The sequence below is a fragment of the Mus caroli genome, unplaced genomic scaffold (genome assembly GCF_978045245.1).
Source record: "Mus caroli unplaced genomic scaffold, Mus_caroli_1 scaffold_6, whole genome shotgun sequence".
Taxonomy (NCBI): Eukaryota; Metazoa; Chordata; class Mammalia; order Rodentia; family Muridae; genus Mus; species Mus caroli.
This window is the reverse complement of record NW_028227261.1, coordinates 94,256,836-94,275,344: the sequence shown is the minus strand read 5'-3', so window position 1 is coordinate 94,275,344 and position 18,509 is coordinate 94,256,836. Positions and strand designations below refer to the sequence as shown.

General features: G+C 41.0%; 1 protein-coding gene across 1 annotated transcript; it reads right to left on the bottom strand.

Moving 5' to 3' along the window:
- Positions 1–2,590: 2,590 nt before the first annotated feature.
- On the bottom strand, positions 2,591–13,771 carry LOC110293325 (major urinary protein 1-like). Its single transcript, XM_021161197.2, has 7 exons — positions 13,654–13,771; positions 13,180–13,315; positions 4,832–4,905; positions 4,179–4,289; positions 3,731–3,836; positions 3,525–3,619; positions 2,591–2,730 (listed from the first exon to the last, which is right to left on the bottom strand). Exons 1-7 carry the CDS (start codon positions 13,742–13,744, stop codon positions 2,591–2,593), a joined length of 753 nt encoding a protein of 250 aa, XP_021016856.1. The 5' UTR covers positions 13,745–13,771.
- Between the last annotated feature and the right edge of the window lie 4,738 nt (positions 13,772–18,509).

The window sequence follows — 18,509 nt, the reverse complement described above, 5'->3', positions numbered from 1 at the left end:
ATAATTTTGTTGAAAATATTTACTGGCCTTTTAAGTTTGGAATATTTGCTCTTTTCTATACCTATTATCCTTAGGTTTGGTCTTCTCATTGTGTCCTGGATTGCCTGGATGTTTTGAGTTAGGATCTTTTTGCATTTTGCATTTTCATTGACTGTTGTGTCAATGTTTTCATGGTATCTTAGGTACCTGAGATTCTCTCTTCTATTTCTTGTACTCTTTCGGTGATGCTTGAATCTATGACTCCTGATCCATTTCCTAGGATTTCTATCTCTGAAGTTTTCTCCTTTTGTGATTTCTTTATTGTTTCTACTTCCATTTTTAGATCCTGGATGGTTTTGTCAATTCCTTCACAGTTTGGTTGTGTTTTCCTGTAAATGTTTAAGTGATTTTTGTGTTTCCTCATTAAGCCTTCTCCCTTTAAAATCTGTTCTCCTGTATTTCTTCAAGGGAGTTATTAATATCCTTAAAATCCTTTATCAGCATCATGAGATGTGATTTTAAATCCAAACCTTGCTTTTTCAGTTGTTGGGGATATCCAGGACTTGCTGTGGTGAGATAACTGGATTCTGATGATGTCAAGTAGCTTTGGTTTCTGTTTGTAAGTTTCTTGTTCTTGCCTTTTGCCATCTGATTACCTCTGGTGTTAAATGGCTTGCTGTCTCTGGTTGGAGCTTGACTCTTCGGTGCATCTGTAAGCCTATGCCTATACTCCTTGGAGAACAGCTCTATCCTGGCTGAACTTGTGTATAGAGCGCCGTGGAACAGGCCAAGCTCCAGGTGTATATGGTGACTGAAGGGATCCTGTCCCAGCTGCTCCATTGTTTCTGTGCCCCGGGCACCCTTGCTGGTCCTTCCCTGGAGTGTTAATGGAGAGAAAGTGGCTATTTCACTTCCCATCCTGGGAGTGAAAGCACTCCTGGGAGAACAGCTCTTTCCTGTCCTGGCCTTTGCACAGCTGACAATCTTTATAAAAAGAATGAAGCAAGGAAGTCCTGTAGAGTTCAGGGATGTCTCAGGTGCTCTAGGTTGGGTGTAATTGGGGAATTACACTTCAGTGATTAAATAGCCCATTGAATCCTATTTATAATAAGTGAACACAAACATAAAACTAAGTCTGCAATTGGTAAAGTAGTAGCTGTCACTGATTTTAGCCAGAAGACAGACACCATTTTAGATGGCAAAATGATCTTGTGTTTGCAATCTCAGGATGATGGTGCCTAATGTTGATATTTTGTGAGGTTATTTATTCCTGATAAGACATTTAGGCCAACCTTGAGCATCAAGTCAGATTTTGCAAGTGGAAACTCCTAGATTTAGCAGTCATGCCAGTCCTTAGATGTCAGCAGCTGCTTTGATCTTTAGAATGGTTGGTCCTGTCACTTCTGCAGCTACAGGTACTTGTGTTCTTTCTGTCTGTCATGTAAGGTTGGGCATCTGTCTTCAAAATCACTCTGCTTCAGCCCTTGTTCCTCTGAGGGTACATGCTCATGTGGCATTCTTGGGTCTTTTTGACAGTTTTTCTCAACCCTCTATGCTCCCTTAGGTGTAATCTGCTCCTAGATCACAAAGAATTGTACAGTTCTACTGTATCAACCCTCACTTCTTCACTGTCTTCTTACTTTACAAAGGAATTGCTTTGTCTGAGGTTTTGAATTCCTTCCTTACCTTTGAATGTTTTCACTTTTTCACATCTCATTTCTATCAAGTGTTTGGTGTTGAAAGGGAGAGGATTTAGTTTGAAGTCAATGTTCAGTGTTGATATGGAATAACCAAAATTTTTTGTACCTTTCTCTTGGTTGTATTCTTTTGAGATATGGTAGCATTGTCAAGCCTTTTTTTCTTCAACAGAGTCTTTGATTGGAACTCTTACTTAACTATATAAGGATTCCCAATGATAGCTTAGTTTCTGAAAAAAATTTTTTTTCTCTTAATTTCTTGCCAAGAAAATGAAAAGCTGGGCATGGTGGACCATGGATGTAGTTGAAGCTACTTAGGAGGCTTTGGTCAGAGAATGATTTGAACCCACAAATCAGGGCAATTGTGGGGAGGGAGGTATTTCATCATAATTTCTTAGGTTTCTCAATAGTGTTTTGCCATCTTATAGCAAACTACAGCAAGAACTCCTTTCATGTGTCCTGAGTTGAACCAATTTAATCTATTGATCTAGGGTCCAGAGTATTCTATGGGAAGCTAGAAATCTTTTTCTTTTTATCCAATGTTACTCTAATTATCAAACCTTCCCCCTCACTATGTCATGAAAGATATTGAGCAGGCATAGCCTTAGAAATATGTGTCTCTCCTTTGCTGTGTTGAAAGAGAGACTATGAATGTAGGAATCATACAGCAAGTGTCATGCTCCCGTGGTCCTCATAAAGCACTAAATCAGGGCTTGGGATCTCTGTTACAGGACCTAAGAGGTCCCCTCATTCACTCACTATCAGCTCCACATTTTTTTTCTGGACACAAAGACATATATTTAAGTGCAAGGATAATCATTTAATGAACAGGAAGAGGAAGAAATTCATGGAGAATTGTCATGGGTGTGTCAAAGAGAAATTTAAAGAATGTCTTTAATTCTTGGTGAGTTATCCTAGGTAACATGCTGGAGAGACTGGGATTGGACTTCTCTGTGAGACAGGATGGAATGCAGATCACAGAACTTATATAGGGAATGCTGTAAGGATAGGAAGGGATGATGGTGGAATCCTGGTGAGAAGTCTCCACTCAACACTGTAAGCCAGGAAGAAAGAATACAGAAACTCATTAAGCACTTCTTGGATTGACTTCGGGACAGAGAGACTTTCTATTATATAGCACAAAGGGGATCAAGAAATGGATCTCCCCTTGCAATCTAACTGGAATTATTTGCCAGAACACAGGGATGAAAGTCAGAAAAAAATGACCGTAATGGAAGATCTGAGGCTTGTTTCCACAACCTTTCTCATAAGAAGCTCTGAAGAATGTTAGGTAAATTGTAGAATAATGATAAAAGCCTTGGCTACTTTTAAAGACTTCACACATTATATGAGTGAAGTCTTGGACTAGATGAGAAGGGAGGGCCAGAGGAATCTGCTCCAAAGGCTGCTTGAGAAGTAGTGATCAGGTACCTCTACTTGCAGGTAAGAAGCCAAGGTTGTACAGAGTTCAGATTAAGATGTTATTACCTCAAGTGTGATGTGTGTGTGTGTGGGGGGGTCCACAGACACTAAAGGGCAGCTATACCACAACCTGCCATTCTGTCTGTTAGTGATATTGAACCCATCGCTGAGCCTTTTTTAAACAACCATACATCAACAATGTAAAACTCAAATCCTTGTTTGCCTAGGTGCTTGGGTCACTTTACTTCAAAGCTCAAAGTAGGACTAGATCACAAATTCAGATTATTCAAATCCAATTTTCAAGCTTTCCTCAAAGATTCCTTATCAAACTATTTTTATTGTAATTGGGTGCACAATGCTAATAATATTGGAAGGGCCTCTCCATGACCAACAACCCCCTCCTCACCCTCATTGGATATTGCCTACTTCTAGGCTCAGTCCATTCTTCATTTTCAGGCCCAGAGGCAGCGATCTGTAGTGTGAGAACAAGCACATGTTCAGGTACCAGATCCACTTTATTTCTCCAAGAATAAGGATAGGACTCTCTAGCATTCAAATATGACTGGTAGCCAACTTCCTTTGTTTCCTCTATGATAAAATATTCAGGATGAGAAAAATAAATGAATCCTGACTTATGGGTATTGGATAGGTCAATGATATTTTCTCTAATGATTCCATGCTTCTCACATAGTTTTGCAATCTCTTCCTTGATGTCTGAACTCAAATCTGGTTCTCGGCCTGTGAGAAGAGCAACAGTGAGTGTAACAGCTGTATTGTGTGCATTGACCACAGCCTGAGTGAGGGGACAGGGGCTTCCCCATAAGGATAGGAATATGTTTGGCAGCATTATTTACAGGCATTTGTATGATCTATCCTGGATCTGGCATCCCTAGAATATCTGTCTGTCTCACTGAGAGATTTTAGAGTGCTTCTTCACTATTCTTGAGGGATGATGTAGGTGAGCATCAATCTTCAGGAGGTGACAAAGAGACAGGACCAAGCTGGGAAGACCATATTAAAGCTAGAGGTTCTTCGTTCGTTTCCCACCCCATGATCAGTGTCTATGTGAAAATACTTTACCATAGAGCCCCATCAGCAAGAAAGTTTCCCCATCCTTTTTGTTAATGAGATGAGTCATAATATAATTATCACAGTTTGTTGTAAGTATAGTAAATGTATTGAATCCATCATCTGTGGAAAAAATGGAACACAGTTCAGAAATTTTTTGTTCTGCAGGAAATTTGGGATACCCTTTTCTTGTTCTACCCCAACATAAAATCACTAAAATCCATATCCTGGAAGAGATGGGTAAAGTGTCTGTGCATTTCTGTCTTTAGCTTTCTGAACTTCAAGAAGTATCTCCTAAGAAAAGGGACTCTGAGAGCTCCACACCACTAGTGAACAGTCAGCCACAGCAGCACCACTCTCTCATCGTATCCTAGGCTTACCTACCTCCCTCAGCATCTTTAAGCAACATGTTTGTATCTTTTATAAATTTGCTGTATCAAAAGTCCACTGCTACACCCTGAGTAATGTGTACCTCTACTATCCACCAGACAGTATCAGATAGATTCCATTTTACTAGTAGCTGCAAGTTCCAGAGTTCAAACTCCAGCAAAACACACACAACAACAACAACACACATATACTCACACACACACACACACATAAACTAAAGGTATTAAGTTTTACTAATCATCTTGTGGATGGATATATAGATTTTATGTACTCACAAGTCACAGAATATTCACCAGCCTTTTCTGTTTTGTCAGCAACCAAAGATATTTCAGAGCACTCTTCATCTATTCTGTAAAACAGAGTGAGCTGGTATGTAAGGGATTTTGATCTGGATGGCTTCTTGACCCTGTACTCTGTATATATCTCCAGTTTTGATTCCATTTAACTTTTGTCTTTTTTTTTTTTAAATTAGCAAAAGGCTTTTGTTTGCATTATTTCCTTTATATCTGATACTTTGGCAATCACAAATTTGCCTAGTATTTTAAAAAAAGAAAACGACAATCACTTCTCATCTTTATTACAACTGCAACTACTTCCAAGTTTCACCAGTGCCGGGCTTAAGCAAGGGTGTAGATTATCAGCCAGATTTCCACCATCTGCCTCAAATTAACACTCTGTAATGTTTCCTGATGTGGTTCCCAGTACCACACGGGAGAATTATTATTATCGCCTTACTGCAGGAAAACACAAGTAGAATGGGGTGGATGTCTTTGGATAGCAACTAGTAAGAAAAATTTAATTCATGATCGCATAATCTTAACTTGTGATAATCTATTTCATTAATATGGTTTCAGAAGTGTCTCTGACCTTTCCTTAGTGAACTCCTAGTGAATTAATTCCTGTCACCAACTCTTGTCTCTGACTTTTGAAAAATCCCTGCTTATGAGACCTTTGTTCAGTGTCAAATGGAACATTCTATTTTAGGATACAGACTTAGTATGTGTGTACACATGTGCATACTGAGAGGCATCTCTTCCCCCAATCCCTAGTTTCTGTAGGTGTATTAGTCAGGGTTCTCTAGAGTCACAGAAATTATTGATAGTCTCTATATAGTAAAGGAATTTACTGATGAGTTACAGTCTGCAGCCCAATTCCCAACAATGGTCCAGTAGTAGCTGTGAATGGAAGTCCAAGGATTTAGCAGTTACTCAGTCTCACACAGCAAGAAGGCGAAGGAGCAAGAGCAAGACTCGCTTCTTCCAATGTCCTTATATTGTCTCCAGCATAAGGTGTAGCCCGGATTAAAGGTGTGTGCCACCACACCTTTAATCCCAGATGAAAGGTGTAGCCCAGATTAAAGGTGTGTGCCACCACACCTTTAATCCTGGATGACCTTGAACTTGTAGATTAATCTTCTGGAATCCATAGCCACTATGCCTCAAGATCTCCATACCAAGATCCAGATCAGAAACTTCTATCTCCAAGCCTCCAGATAAGGGTCACTGGTGACCCTTCCAATTCTGGGTTGTAGTTCATTCCAAATATAGTCAAGTTGACAACCAGGAATAGCCACTACAATCCACCCCTTGTCAACTTGACACAAATAGTATCTCATGTTCACATGAAACAATAACAAGGTTGTGAATATGCCTAAAATGATATAACTATCCCTCATACAATCGCAAATACATTTGTAAATTTACAATGGGGCATTGTCCCTTGGGAACATTCTTTTAGTGTCTCAACTTAAATACAAATTGGTGTTAAACAAATTGGAAGAAAGACAAATATATTCGTTAGCAAAATAAGACAGGGGCATTCATATTACTTTATAATCCTCGTTTCTGCAACTGGTTACATGGCCTTAATTGGTATTTATAACTACCTTCCTCTACTACCCATTCTGTATTTCCTTCACTTTCAGCCAGCACCTCAGCAGGTCTTGGCTCTTTTCCTGGAGGATTGACCCATACCTTCATTCCTGATGGGTCTGTGTCCTTTGTCATCCTGTTTGAATTAGGCTGTTGTAGTTTCCCATTGACTTTAATCACAGGACATGGTAGTACTAAGAAACACCCCAAGGGATCTCCTACATTCCAGACATAATCTTGCTTACCTCCATTGTGAAGAGGTAATCCAATTTCCCCATAGTAATCTGGATCTATCACCCCTCCTAACACTGTTATTCCTTCTTTTGGCCTGTTGGTCTAAGGACATTAGAAGCCCAAAATGACCAGGGGGAAGTCTAAGCTTCCAGTTCAATGGGATGTTTGTTGTAGCTCCTGGTAGGAGCACTCCCCTCTCTGGAGCCAAAACTTCTAGGCCTGCAGAGCCTAGAATTATGGGGACAGGAAGCAAAAATTTTCCTAGAGGGTCACTAGGAGTGATAGTGAGTCCTATCCTTGAGAGTTCCACCCCTTGATTCCTGGAAACCATGGATCCTGGCTATGGGGGAAACTGTACCATATATCGAATGCTGATTCAAAGCAGATACTGCCTTCTGAAGAACTCTGCCCCAGCCTTCTATGCTATTACCACCAAATTGGCGCTGTAACTGCGTCTTCAAAAGGCCATTCCATCTTTCTATCAGACCAGCTGCTTCAGGATGGTGGGGAACATGGTAAGACCAGTGAATTCCATGATCGTGGGCCCACTGTAGCATTTCTCTGACTGTGAAATGAGTTCCTTTGTCAGAAGCAATACTGTGTGGAATACCATGACGATAGATAAGGCATTCTGTCAGTTCATGGATGGTGGTTTTAGCAGAGGCATTACGTGCAGGAAAGGCAAATCCATAACCAGAATAAGTATCTACTCCAGTAAGAACAAAACGCTGTCCTTTCCCAGAAGGAAGTGGTCCAATATAGTTAAACTGCCACCAGGTTGCTGGCTGGTCACCTCGAGGAATGTTGCCATATCTGGGGCTCAGTGTTGGTTTCTGCTATCGGCAGATCTGGCATTCAGCAAAGCAGCTGTAGCCTGGTCAACCTTGGTGAGTGGAAGTCCGTGTTGCTGAGCCCAAGAATAACCTCCATCTCGACCACCATGGCCAATTTGTTCATGTGCTCACTGAGCAATGATAGGGATGGCTGGGGAAAGAGGCTGACTGTCCACAGAATGGGTCATCTTATCCACTTGATTATTGAACTCCTCCTCAGCTGAAGTCACCTTTTGGTGAGCATATTACAAATATCTTCACATCCTTTGCCCATTTGGAGAGATCTATCCACATACTTCTTCCCCAGATGTCTTTCTCACCAATTTTCCAATTGTGATCTTTCCAAGTCCCTGACCATCCAGCCAATCCATTGGCTACAGCCCATGAGTCAGTGAATAATTAATTATACATCTGGCCATTTCTTCTTACAAAAAACTGTAATACCATGTGTACTGCCCGAAGTTCTGCCCACATGAAGATTTCCATTCACCTGTATCTTTCAGGGTTGTCCCAGGAAGGGGTTGTAATGCTGCAGCTACGCACTTCTGGGTGGTGCCTGCATAACATGCAGAGCCATCAGTAAACCAGGCCCTAGTCTTCTCCTCTCCAGTCAGTCGATCATAGGGAACAACCCATGAGGCTATAGGCACATGCTTGGCAGCAGATGGCATTCTAACAGGAATAGAAACCACAGGCATTTGAGCAACTTCTTCATGTAACTTGCTTGTGCCTTAAGGACCTGCTCTGGCCTGATCACGTATATATCACTTCCATTTGATAATAGAGTGCTGCTGTGCCTGTCCCACTTTATGACTTGCAAGGTCTGATAGTACCCAGGTCATGATGGGTAGTTCAGGTTGCATAGAAACTTGGTGTCCTATTGTCAAATGTTCAGTCTCTACTAAGGCCCAATAGCAGGCCAAGAGCTGTTTTTCAAAGGGAGAATAGTTGTCTGCAGATGATGGTAGCTTTGCTCCAAAAGTCTTTTCTGTGATTCACCTACAGGGGCCTGCCAGAGGCTCCAAACAGCATCTCTATCAGCCCCAGACACCTCAAGTACAGTCGGGTATGCTGGGTTATATGGCCCAAGTGGTAGAGCAACCTGCACAGCAGCCTGGACCTGTTGAAGGGCCTTCTCCTGTTCCAGGCCCCACACAAAGATAGCAGCTTTCTGAGTAACTTGGTAAATAGGCCTAAGTAATACATACAAGTGAGGGATGTGCTGTCTCCAGAATCCAAATAGACCCACTAAACGTTGTGCTTCTTTCTTGGTTGTAGGAGGGGCCAGGTGCAATAACTTATCTTTTACCTTAGAAGGAACATCTCTATATGCCCCACACCACTGGACTCCTAAGAATTTCACTGAGGTAGATTGTCTTGAATTTTGGTTGGATTTATTTCCCATCCTCTGATATAAATATGTGTTACCAATGATTCCAAAGTGGTTGCTACTTCCTGCTCACTTGGTCCAATCAGCATAATGTCATCAACATAGTGCACCAATGTGATATTTTGTGGAAGAGCCAAACGATCAAGATCCTTTCTAACTAAATTATGACACAGGGCAGGAGAGTTAATATATCCTTGATGCAAAACTGTGAAGGTATACTGTTGTCCTTGCCAACTGAAAAAAAATTGCTTCTGGTGGTCCTTATGGACAGGTACTGAGAAGAAGGCATTTGCCAGATCAATAGCCACATACCAGGTGCCAGGACATGTGTTAATTTGCTCAAGTAACGAAACTACATCTGGTACAGCAGCTGCAATTGAATTTACTACCTGATTTAGTTTTCGATAATCAACTGTCATTCTCCTTGATCCATCTGTTTTCTGCACTGGCCAGATAGGAGAGTTAAAGGGAAATGTGGTGGGAACCACCACTCCTGCATCCTTCAAGTCCTTAATAATGGCAGTAATTTCTGCATTGCCTCCAGGAATACGATACTGTTTTTGATTCACGATTTTCTTTGGCAGAGGCAACTTTAAAGGCTTCCATTTAGCCTTTCCAACCATAATAGCCCTTACTCTACAGTTCAGGGAACCAATATGAGAATTCTGTCAATTTCTGAGTATATCTATCCCAATTATACATTCTGGAACTGGGGAAATGACCACAGGATGTGTTCGGAGACCTACTGGACCTACTGTGAGTCAGACATCAGTCAAAACTCCATTAATCACCTGCCCTCCATAAGCCCCTCTCACCACTTTGTGTCTTATAGAGCTGGTAAAGGGCGTATCTTCTGGACCTTCCCATTGTGGAAGATTAGGTTTTACACAATATATCCACTCTAGCATTGCAATTTTCCTAAGTCTTAAAATATCTTCATCAACACTAAGCCACGGAACATCAGGCATCTCCAAGTCATTTCCAGTAGGCCATCTCTTTTTTTTTTTTTCATTTTTTATTAGGTATTTCGTTCATTTACATTTCCAATGCTATACCAAAAGTCCCCCATACCACCCACCCACTCCCCTACCCACCCACTCCCCCTTTTTGGCCCTGGCGTTCCCCTGTACTGGGGCATATAAAGTTTGCAAGTCCAATGGGCCTCTCTTTTAAGTGATGGCCGACTAGGCCATCTTTTCATACATATGCAGCTAGAGATAAGAGCTCCGGGGTACTGGTTAGTTCATATTGTTGTTCCACCTATAGGGTTGCAGTTCCCTTTAGTTCCATGGGTGCTTTCTCTAGCTCCTCCATTGGGGAACCTGTGATCCATTCAATAGCTGACTGTGAGCATCCACTTCTGTGTTTGCTAGGCCCTGGCATAGTCTCACAAGAGACAGCTATATCTGGGTCCTTTCAGCAAAATCTTGCTAGTGTATGCAATGGTGTTAGCGTTTGGAAGCTGATCATGGGATGGATCTCTGGATATGGCAATCACTAGATTGTCCATCTTTTCGTCACACTTCCAAACGTTGTCTCTGTAACTCCTTCCATGGGTGTTTTGTTCCCTATTCTAAGAAGGGGCAAAGTGTCCACACTTTGGTCTTCGTAATCTTGAATTTAATGTGTTTAGCAAATTGTATCTTATATCTTGGGTATCCTAGGTTTCTGGGCTAATATCCACTTATTAGTGAGGACATAGTGTGAGAGTTCCTTTGTGATTGGGTTACCTCACTCAGGATGATGCCCTCCAGGTCCATCCATTTGCCTAGGAATTTCATAAATTCATTCTTTTTAATAGCTGAGTAGTACTCCATTGTGTAAATGTACCACATTTTCTGTATCCATTCCTCTGTTGAGGGGCATCTGGGTTCTTTCCAGCTTCTGGCTATTATAAATAAGGCTGCTATGAACATAGTGGAGCATGTGTCCTTCTTACCTGTTGGGACATCTGGATATATGCCCAGGAGAGGTATTGCTGTATCCTCCGGTAGTACTTTGTCCAATTTTCTGGAGGAACGACCAGACTGATTTCTAGAGTGGTTGTACAAGCTTGCAATCCCACCAATAATGGAGGGGTGTTCCTCTTTCTCCACATCCTCGCCAGCATCTGCTGTCACCTGAATTTTTGATCTTAGCCATTCTGACTGGTGTGAGGTGGAATCTCAGGGTTGTTTTGATTTGCATTTCTCTGATGATTAAGGATGTTGAACATTTTTTTCAGATGCTTCTCTGCCATTCGGTATTCCTTGGGTGAGAATTCTTTGTTCAGTTCTGAGCCCCATTTTTTAATGGGGTTATTTGATTTTCTGGAGTCCACCTTCTTGAGTTCTTTATATATATTGGATATTAGTCCCCTATCCAATTTGGGATAGGTAAAGATCCTTTCCCAATCTTTTGGTGGTCTTTTTGTCTTATTGACGGTGTCTTTTGCCTTGCAGAAGCTTTGCAATTTTATGAGGTCACATTTATCGATTCTCGATCTTACAGCACAAGCCATTGCTGTTCTATTCAGGAATTTTTCCCCTGTACCCATATCTTTGAGGCTTTTCCCTACTTTCTCCTCTATAAGTTTCAGTGTCTCTGATTTTATGTGGAGTTCCTTAATCCACTTAGATTTGACCTTAGTACAAGGAGATAGTAATGGATCAATTCGCAATCTTCTTCCAGTATGCTATCTTTTGATAAACACTTCAGCCAACCATTCAAACAAACTTTTGATACCTTTTTTCACTATGCGAGCTTCCTTATTAAACCTAGAATCTTCACTCAGTGGGCCCATATCAATAAACTCAGCCTGCTCTAATTTTATGTTCCTTCCACCCTTATCCCACACCCTTAAAATCCATTCCCACACATATTCGCCAGGTTTCTGCTTGAATGAATTAGCAAACTCGTTAAGCTCAATAGTAGTGTAGCAAATTTCCTCATGGACTACACTTTCTACCTCCTCTCTAGGAGCCTGTTTTGCTTTGTGTCTGGTTACAGGTCTAGAAGAAACTATTGGTGGGCCTTCAGAAATATCAGTATTGTCTTGTCTGGCATTTTCTTCAGTGAAAGTCATTGCTGGTTTATCAGACTCTGCAGAATTAATTTCCTCATGTGGGGAAGGCATTATTTCAAGGGGTGGGGCTGAGGGTACTACTTCCTCAGGTGGGGCAAACCCTTGAGAATCTGAAGATTCAAAATTCTCAGCTTCAACATAGTCTTCCCAGACATCCCCGTCCCAAATTATAGAATCCCATTCCTTGCCACTTACTGCCCTTACTTTAACTGTTGACACACTCTGAGGCTGAGATTTGAATTTTTGCTGAAGTTCAGCCGACCTTACAGTGAGGGTTTCAGTTTGATTTTCTGCAACTTGAGCTCTATGGCTGCAGGAGAGAAGATTCTCTTCAAGGACACACTTAGCAACTTTTAGATCATTTACTTGTGTCTGGAGCTTTTTGATTTTATCACACAACTCCTTCCTTCCATTCATCATTTTTCCCCAGATACTAAGAGCAGCCATGCAGTAAAATCATTTTCTGATTTTCCCCATTTTGTAGAAAGCTTTGTACACTGAATCACCTAATTCATCAAGAAAATCAAGGACATTAGCTTTTTAAAGTTTGAAATATAGTTTCAACCATGGGTATTCAAAATTCTCTGAGCTCCCTGGAGGGAGAGAACCTGGAGAGGTTTCAGTAGTTGAAAGTGCTGATGGATCAACAAGCCAATTCCAGTATTTTAAAAGATTCATCCTTATACTTCTCTTCCTCTAGAACCACTCCCCTTACCAACTTCTGTATTATTCAGGGTTCTCTAAAGTCACAGAACTTATGGATAGTCTCTATATAGTAAAGAAATTTATTGATGACTTACAGTCTGCAGCCCAATTCCCAACAATGGTTCAGTAGTAGCTGTGAATGGAAGTCCAAGGATTTAGCAGTTAGTCTCACACAGCAAGAAGGTGAAGGAGCAAGAGCAAGACTCCCTTCTTCCAATGCGCTTATATTGTCTCCAGCAGAAGGTGGTGGTATCCACCACACCTTTAATCCCAGATGACCTTGAACTTGGAGATTTAATCTTCTGGAATCCATAGCCATTATGCCTCAAGATCTCCATACCAAGACCCATATCAAAAACTTCTATCTCCAAGCCTCCAGATAAGGGTCACTGGTGAGCCTTCCAAATCTGGATTGTAGCTCATTCCAAATATAGTCAAGTTGACAACCAGGAATAGTCACTACAGTAGACATGAGACCATACCAGGTTTTCATTTCCTCTTTCTCAGCTATGAGCATCTCACTTACACAGTATGGAATTTAAAAGCTAAGGAATTCTCCAAGACATGGATGTGCTCCAGAAAAAGTCTCATGCTGCCATTATCTTCTATCTTTTCTCTTTTGTCAGAGGCCAGGATAATAGTATACCATTCCCCATTAATCTGTAATAAATAAGGAAATGGTTAAGGGAGAAGGAGTAGGGGTACCACATGTACATGTTTCCACTTGAACTCCAGCCTATGGATTAGGTCCTGAGCATACACAAGTGTAGATCTCATGCCAGTTGTCAAAATACTTAGCATACTGCCCCTGCCTCTCAGTGAGACCAGAGGTCCCCAAACACTTTTACATATGAATAGCTGGTCTTACTTCAAGGTCTGGATCCATTCATTTGTCTAATAGATTGGGTCATTATACCCAGCCCCTCAAAGGACCTATTTGGCTTCAAGAGTTCCCCAAAGCACCTTCAGAGTCAGAAGTTACTATTCAGTTATCATATCTTTTCTACATTAAAGTTCCTTCCCATAGAACTAACTTCTGCATAGACACAAACTAGAGTCAGTCCCAAACACAGCAGCAGCAGCATCTTCATTTTGGTAGGGAATAGAATTGTCTGTCTGTCAGGACCACGCATTTCTAGTGATGGTGCCTACACTCCACTCCCCAGCTCCTTTGCTTGTCCTTATATACTCTCTGGGTTCAGCATTTTTGTTGTTTTGTTTTTTGTTTTTCTCTTTCCATATGGGTCTCCTCTACCTCCATCAGGCTTAGTGGAATGTTTTCTCATTTATTGATGAGAGGTCAAGGATTGTTCCTTGCACTTTGCAAACTTGGCAATTTCATCACCTATGGATTGATTTAGTAATCTTACGTTTCTCAAAATATATCCCCCCCCCCAAACAGTGGGAGTTCAAGAAAACTACTGACTGGAATCAGATGCAACATTGGATCTGGCTTGGAATCAGAAAGCCAGTTTTGGAGGGAATACAGACTGAACTGGAAGGTCAAGTATGCACAGAATCTTTGCTTTAAGGTGAGTATGGAAGAACTTGAGTTACTCAATTTATATTTCATGTGTATGAGCACTGGTTTAAGGTCACAATAAGGAGTCAGATTCTTTGAAACTTGTTTTTGCTGAGAACCCAGGTTCAATTACTACCACTCGTGTGGCATCTTAAAACTGATTCTAACTTCAGTAACAGCAAATCACCTACTTTCTTTTGACCCCTATGGCCTCCTCTACACATGTGGTGCAAATAAACTCATTCACTCACATGCACATAAAAATAGTAAATCTTAATTAAAGAAATTATCAAGAATAGTGTTTCAAGGCTAAGCTGATAGCTGCCCAAAAGCTTCAACCTTTGTACAGATAGTACTGACCTCAGAATCCAAATTGGTGTCAGTAGCCATGTTGCATCAACTGTTTACCTTCGAGAATGTTGGACTTCAACTGACTGGACATAATCTCATTATTAATGAAAAAATACAAGTATTGTTCAAAGTCATATATGCTGATGGAGGTTCAAGTAGAAACCATGCTAAAAATCATGCTTCCAAAGAAGTGTTTGGGGACCTCTGGTCTCACTGAGAGGCAGGGGCAGTATGCTAAGTATTGTGACAACTGGCATGAGATCTACACTTGTGTATGCTCAGAACCTAATCCATAGGCTGGAGTTCTTCCAAAGTTACAATGGAAACATATTTTGTATCAGTAGACATTTCATTTACCCTCGAACTAGAAACATAAACTAGTGTTTGATGTGGGGAAATAGAGAATTCAAGAAGGAGGCAAGGACATGATATGCTTTATTTCAGCTTTGCTTCAGCTTTATATTGTATGTACTATTTTATTCATACCATAGTATTAGTTAAGACTCACAAAGATTAAGTAACTATATAACGTCATTTAGTCAATTAAAGTGAGAACTTAGATTTATTCCAACACTCTCTAACTCAGGAGTCTTTGCTCTTATTGACTCCACTACACAGGTCACAATATTTTTGCCATGAAGGGGGGATGGTTAAACAGGAGAAAAAAGGAATAAACAGTGCTGGAGAGTTCCAAAACTGTCAGACTGGCAGGTACTAGCAAAGAAACTGCACATGTGTTTCTTTAAAATATGGAAGAGTTGGTATGGACCGAGACTGAATGAGGCATGAAACTGACTCTCTCTAGGTCTACAAGTGTTTGAAGGAAGCTCTTCTAGGGGATTATCACATTCTTTCTGTTACTCCTCCTTCTCCCCTCCTCCTCCTCCTCCTCCTGATCCTCCTCCTGCTCATCCTCCTGCTCCTCCTTCTCCTTCTTCTCCTCCTCCTCCTCCTCTTCCTCTACCTCTACCTCCTCTTTCTCATATTCCCACCCTCTTCTTATTGGTTGATTATGGTGTCTGCACATATGTGCACATGCTTCTGCCTTTGCTAGTATATGCAGAAGTCAGCACAGGACACCATTCATCTCCCTCTATGTCTTTTTACTTCATCCCCTTGAGACAGGGTCTCCATCTGAATCTGGGAATAAGTGTGTTTCAGAGAGGCTGGCTGGCCACTAAGTCCCAGCAATCCTCCAGTCTCCACCATCTACCCAGTTCTGGGGTTAAAAGGAGCCATAACCATGTTTTTAATGTGATCTCTGTGCTGGACTTGAACTTACACTGAGGTTCTGAATGGTCTTAGATCTGTGGCAATCCTCCTGCTCCAACCCCCTGAATGCTGGGATTATGGGTTGTAGCACTTCATCCTGCTATGGATTATTGCTTTTCTAGTAATGAACTAGAAGTTGCTTCTACAGCAGAGAGTAACAATGAGTTCCTTCCACTCCCGAATTTAGCTCAGGCACCTTCCTTGTTACTAAGCATGTTAACACTCCTTAGCATGTGTAGACTGTTCATATGACTCATATGACTTAAAATCTGAAGCAGTCAAGAAATGACTAGACAAAGTGTGTGGGTAAGGGGTTTAAGGACTTTACGTGTCACCAACTTACAGCCCAGTTGTAACTAGCTAGCATTTCTGAAACTGACTAATAGGAAAATGATTTAATCACTTTGACTCGTGTCTCACCCTCAACTAATTGAACAAATAACTCATTCAGAAAGCCTGTGGACACATTCAAGCCACTTATATGATGCCAGGGTATATTTGGGTCCAAGAAGAACATCAATAAAAACAGGCTTATATGATTCATGTCCCAGAGAGGAAATATTCTGTAGTCTCTCTAGCAGCCAAAGTGATAGTACATACAGCTGACCCTGGCTCAACATCACTTCTGAAACACCTGCTGTGTCAGTGTCAGAATTATCCCCACCATCCCCCAGCCTTGAGCTGGCTGAACAAGTCTGCAATAGTGGAGTCTCCTGTCTTGCTTTAATACAATTATACCTTCCTGTCAGACAACTGAGAACTGCCCACCCTCAGAGCTGCTGAAGAGTCTACTTTGCAACTCCATCCAAATGAAAAAAGGAACAGAACTCAGCTGAAACAAAAGGATAAGGCTTTGGGTTTTCCCATATATATCCAGTGCCATACATTAAAGATTGAGCCTTGATCAGAGAACTTTGTCTTGGCTTGTTATTTCTCTTGCTGTCCTTTCCATACATACCTAGTTTTGTTTTGTTTTTTTCAGGAACCCAGTGACCTCTGGCTGCTGTTGGCTACAGGTGGCACTGGAATCAGAGACCTGAATATGGAAAGACCAACTCAGGGACGCTGTCATGATGGGGCTCTACAAAAAAACGGAAGATGGTGTCCTGCATGGTAAGCAACATACAGCATTAATGTTAGTGCTATAAGTTTTATCTTTTGAAGGCTGTTGATTTCAAGGGTGCAAAAAGGATACAGGCTAGACTGAGTAAGATTGGACCGGACACTAATATCAGTTAGTGGTTGACACAGGAAAATGGGTCTGGGAAATTCTAAAAAGGCCTTTGTCCACAGTCGAGAACTGCATCAGAGAAGAGGAGTAGGGCTAAAAATAATAAAATAAAATAAAATAAAATAAATATACACACAAAAAGGGAAATGCTAGATATACAAATGAGAGAGAGAGAGAGAGAGAGAGAGAGAGAGAGAGAGAGAGAGAGAGAGAGAGAGAGAGAGAAGGAAAATGGATTTTAGAACTCTCCCAGGGACAGAAGGACAACAGGAGATGTCCTACAGGAGACATCATTAGTTTTGGTTACACCAAGTTTTCTATTCTCACTGTATTGTCTGTGTTTCTTGCAACAATCTGTCCATGTGTCAACTCATGACTAGTTTTGTTTTGTTGTCTGAATGACTGTTCTTTTTTTTTTTTCTTTTGGTTTTTTGAGACAGGGTTTTTCTGTATAGCCCTGGCTGTCCTGGAACTCACTTTGTAGACCAGGCTGGCCTTGAACTTAGAAATCCACCTGCCTCTGCCTCCTGAGTGCATAACTGTTCTATGTTTCATGTTGAAGAGAAAAAAAATGTTTTAAACTTTATCTGCTGGCTATCCATGTCTTAAGTCATTTTAAGTTTGCACAGTAGTGGCTTATTGAAGTTGCTCTGCACCATTAGCCAGGAGTGAAGCATAGCAGGAGAGGCCCTGCTGAAAAGATGTTTTTTAGAGGGGCCAGCTGCTTCTTAGTTCTAAGGCAAATAAGCTGATAGGTTTTTTTTTTTCCTAGAAAAATCTCTGCAATTATGATTATTGGGTTCAGCAAATGACAAAGTGCTTTTTCTCTTGAAATTATACCTAGAAAAGTAAAAATTCTTTGATTGGTATAAATGTATAAGATTCAAGGAGCTGCTTCATTTGATTTCTGATTGGTCTTAATGGTATAAATATACTCTGCATGTCTTTGTCATAGAGTATTGGTTTATAAGTTATTGGGTATGATTTAAAAAGTGTAGCACTGATAAGAAGAAAGTTAGCTTAAAACTGGTAACTCAGGGTTGTAGTCATTTTAAACATGTGGCATGAACCAGCGCAGGAAATCAGGCCTCTCAAGATAGTTCTGAAAGAAAATAAAACTTGAGACCTGTGATTCATGTAATTTATGTCAAATATCCCAAAGAGTTGTTTGAAGAGGCTCAGGGGCGACTGCCCTGGAGCCTACTGGGAGGTAGATTTTACAAATTCTAAGCCAGCTAGTTATGGCAACAAGTACTTATTAGTGTTTATAGACACCTTTTCAAGCTGAGTAGAAGCTTTTCCTACCAGGACTGAGACAGCCAATGTGATAGCCAAGAAGATTCTAGAAGAAATCTTCCTGAGGTTTGGGATACCCAAGGTAATCAGGTCCAATAATGGACCTGCCTTTGTTGCCCAGGTGAGTCAGGGACTGGCCAAGATATTGGAGATTAATTAGAAGTTACATTGTGCATACAGGCCC

Excerpts from the sequence above, each read along its gene's own strand:
- LOC110293325 (XM_021161197.2), bottom strand. The coding sequence starts at position 13,744 with ATGAAGATGCTGCTGCTGCTGTGTTTGGGACTGACTCTAGTTTGTGTC. Across the intron at positions 4,906-13,179 it reads GCTTTTAAATTCCATACTGT|AATAGATGAAGAGTGCTCTG; the intron begins GTAAGTGAGATG and ends TCTGTTTTACAG. Across the intron at positions 3,837-4,178 it reads CTTGCTGATGGGGCTCTATG|GCCGAGAACCAGATTTGAGT; the intron begins GTAAAGTATTTT and ends CTCTTCTCACAG.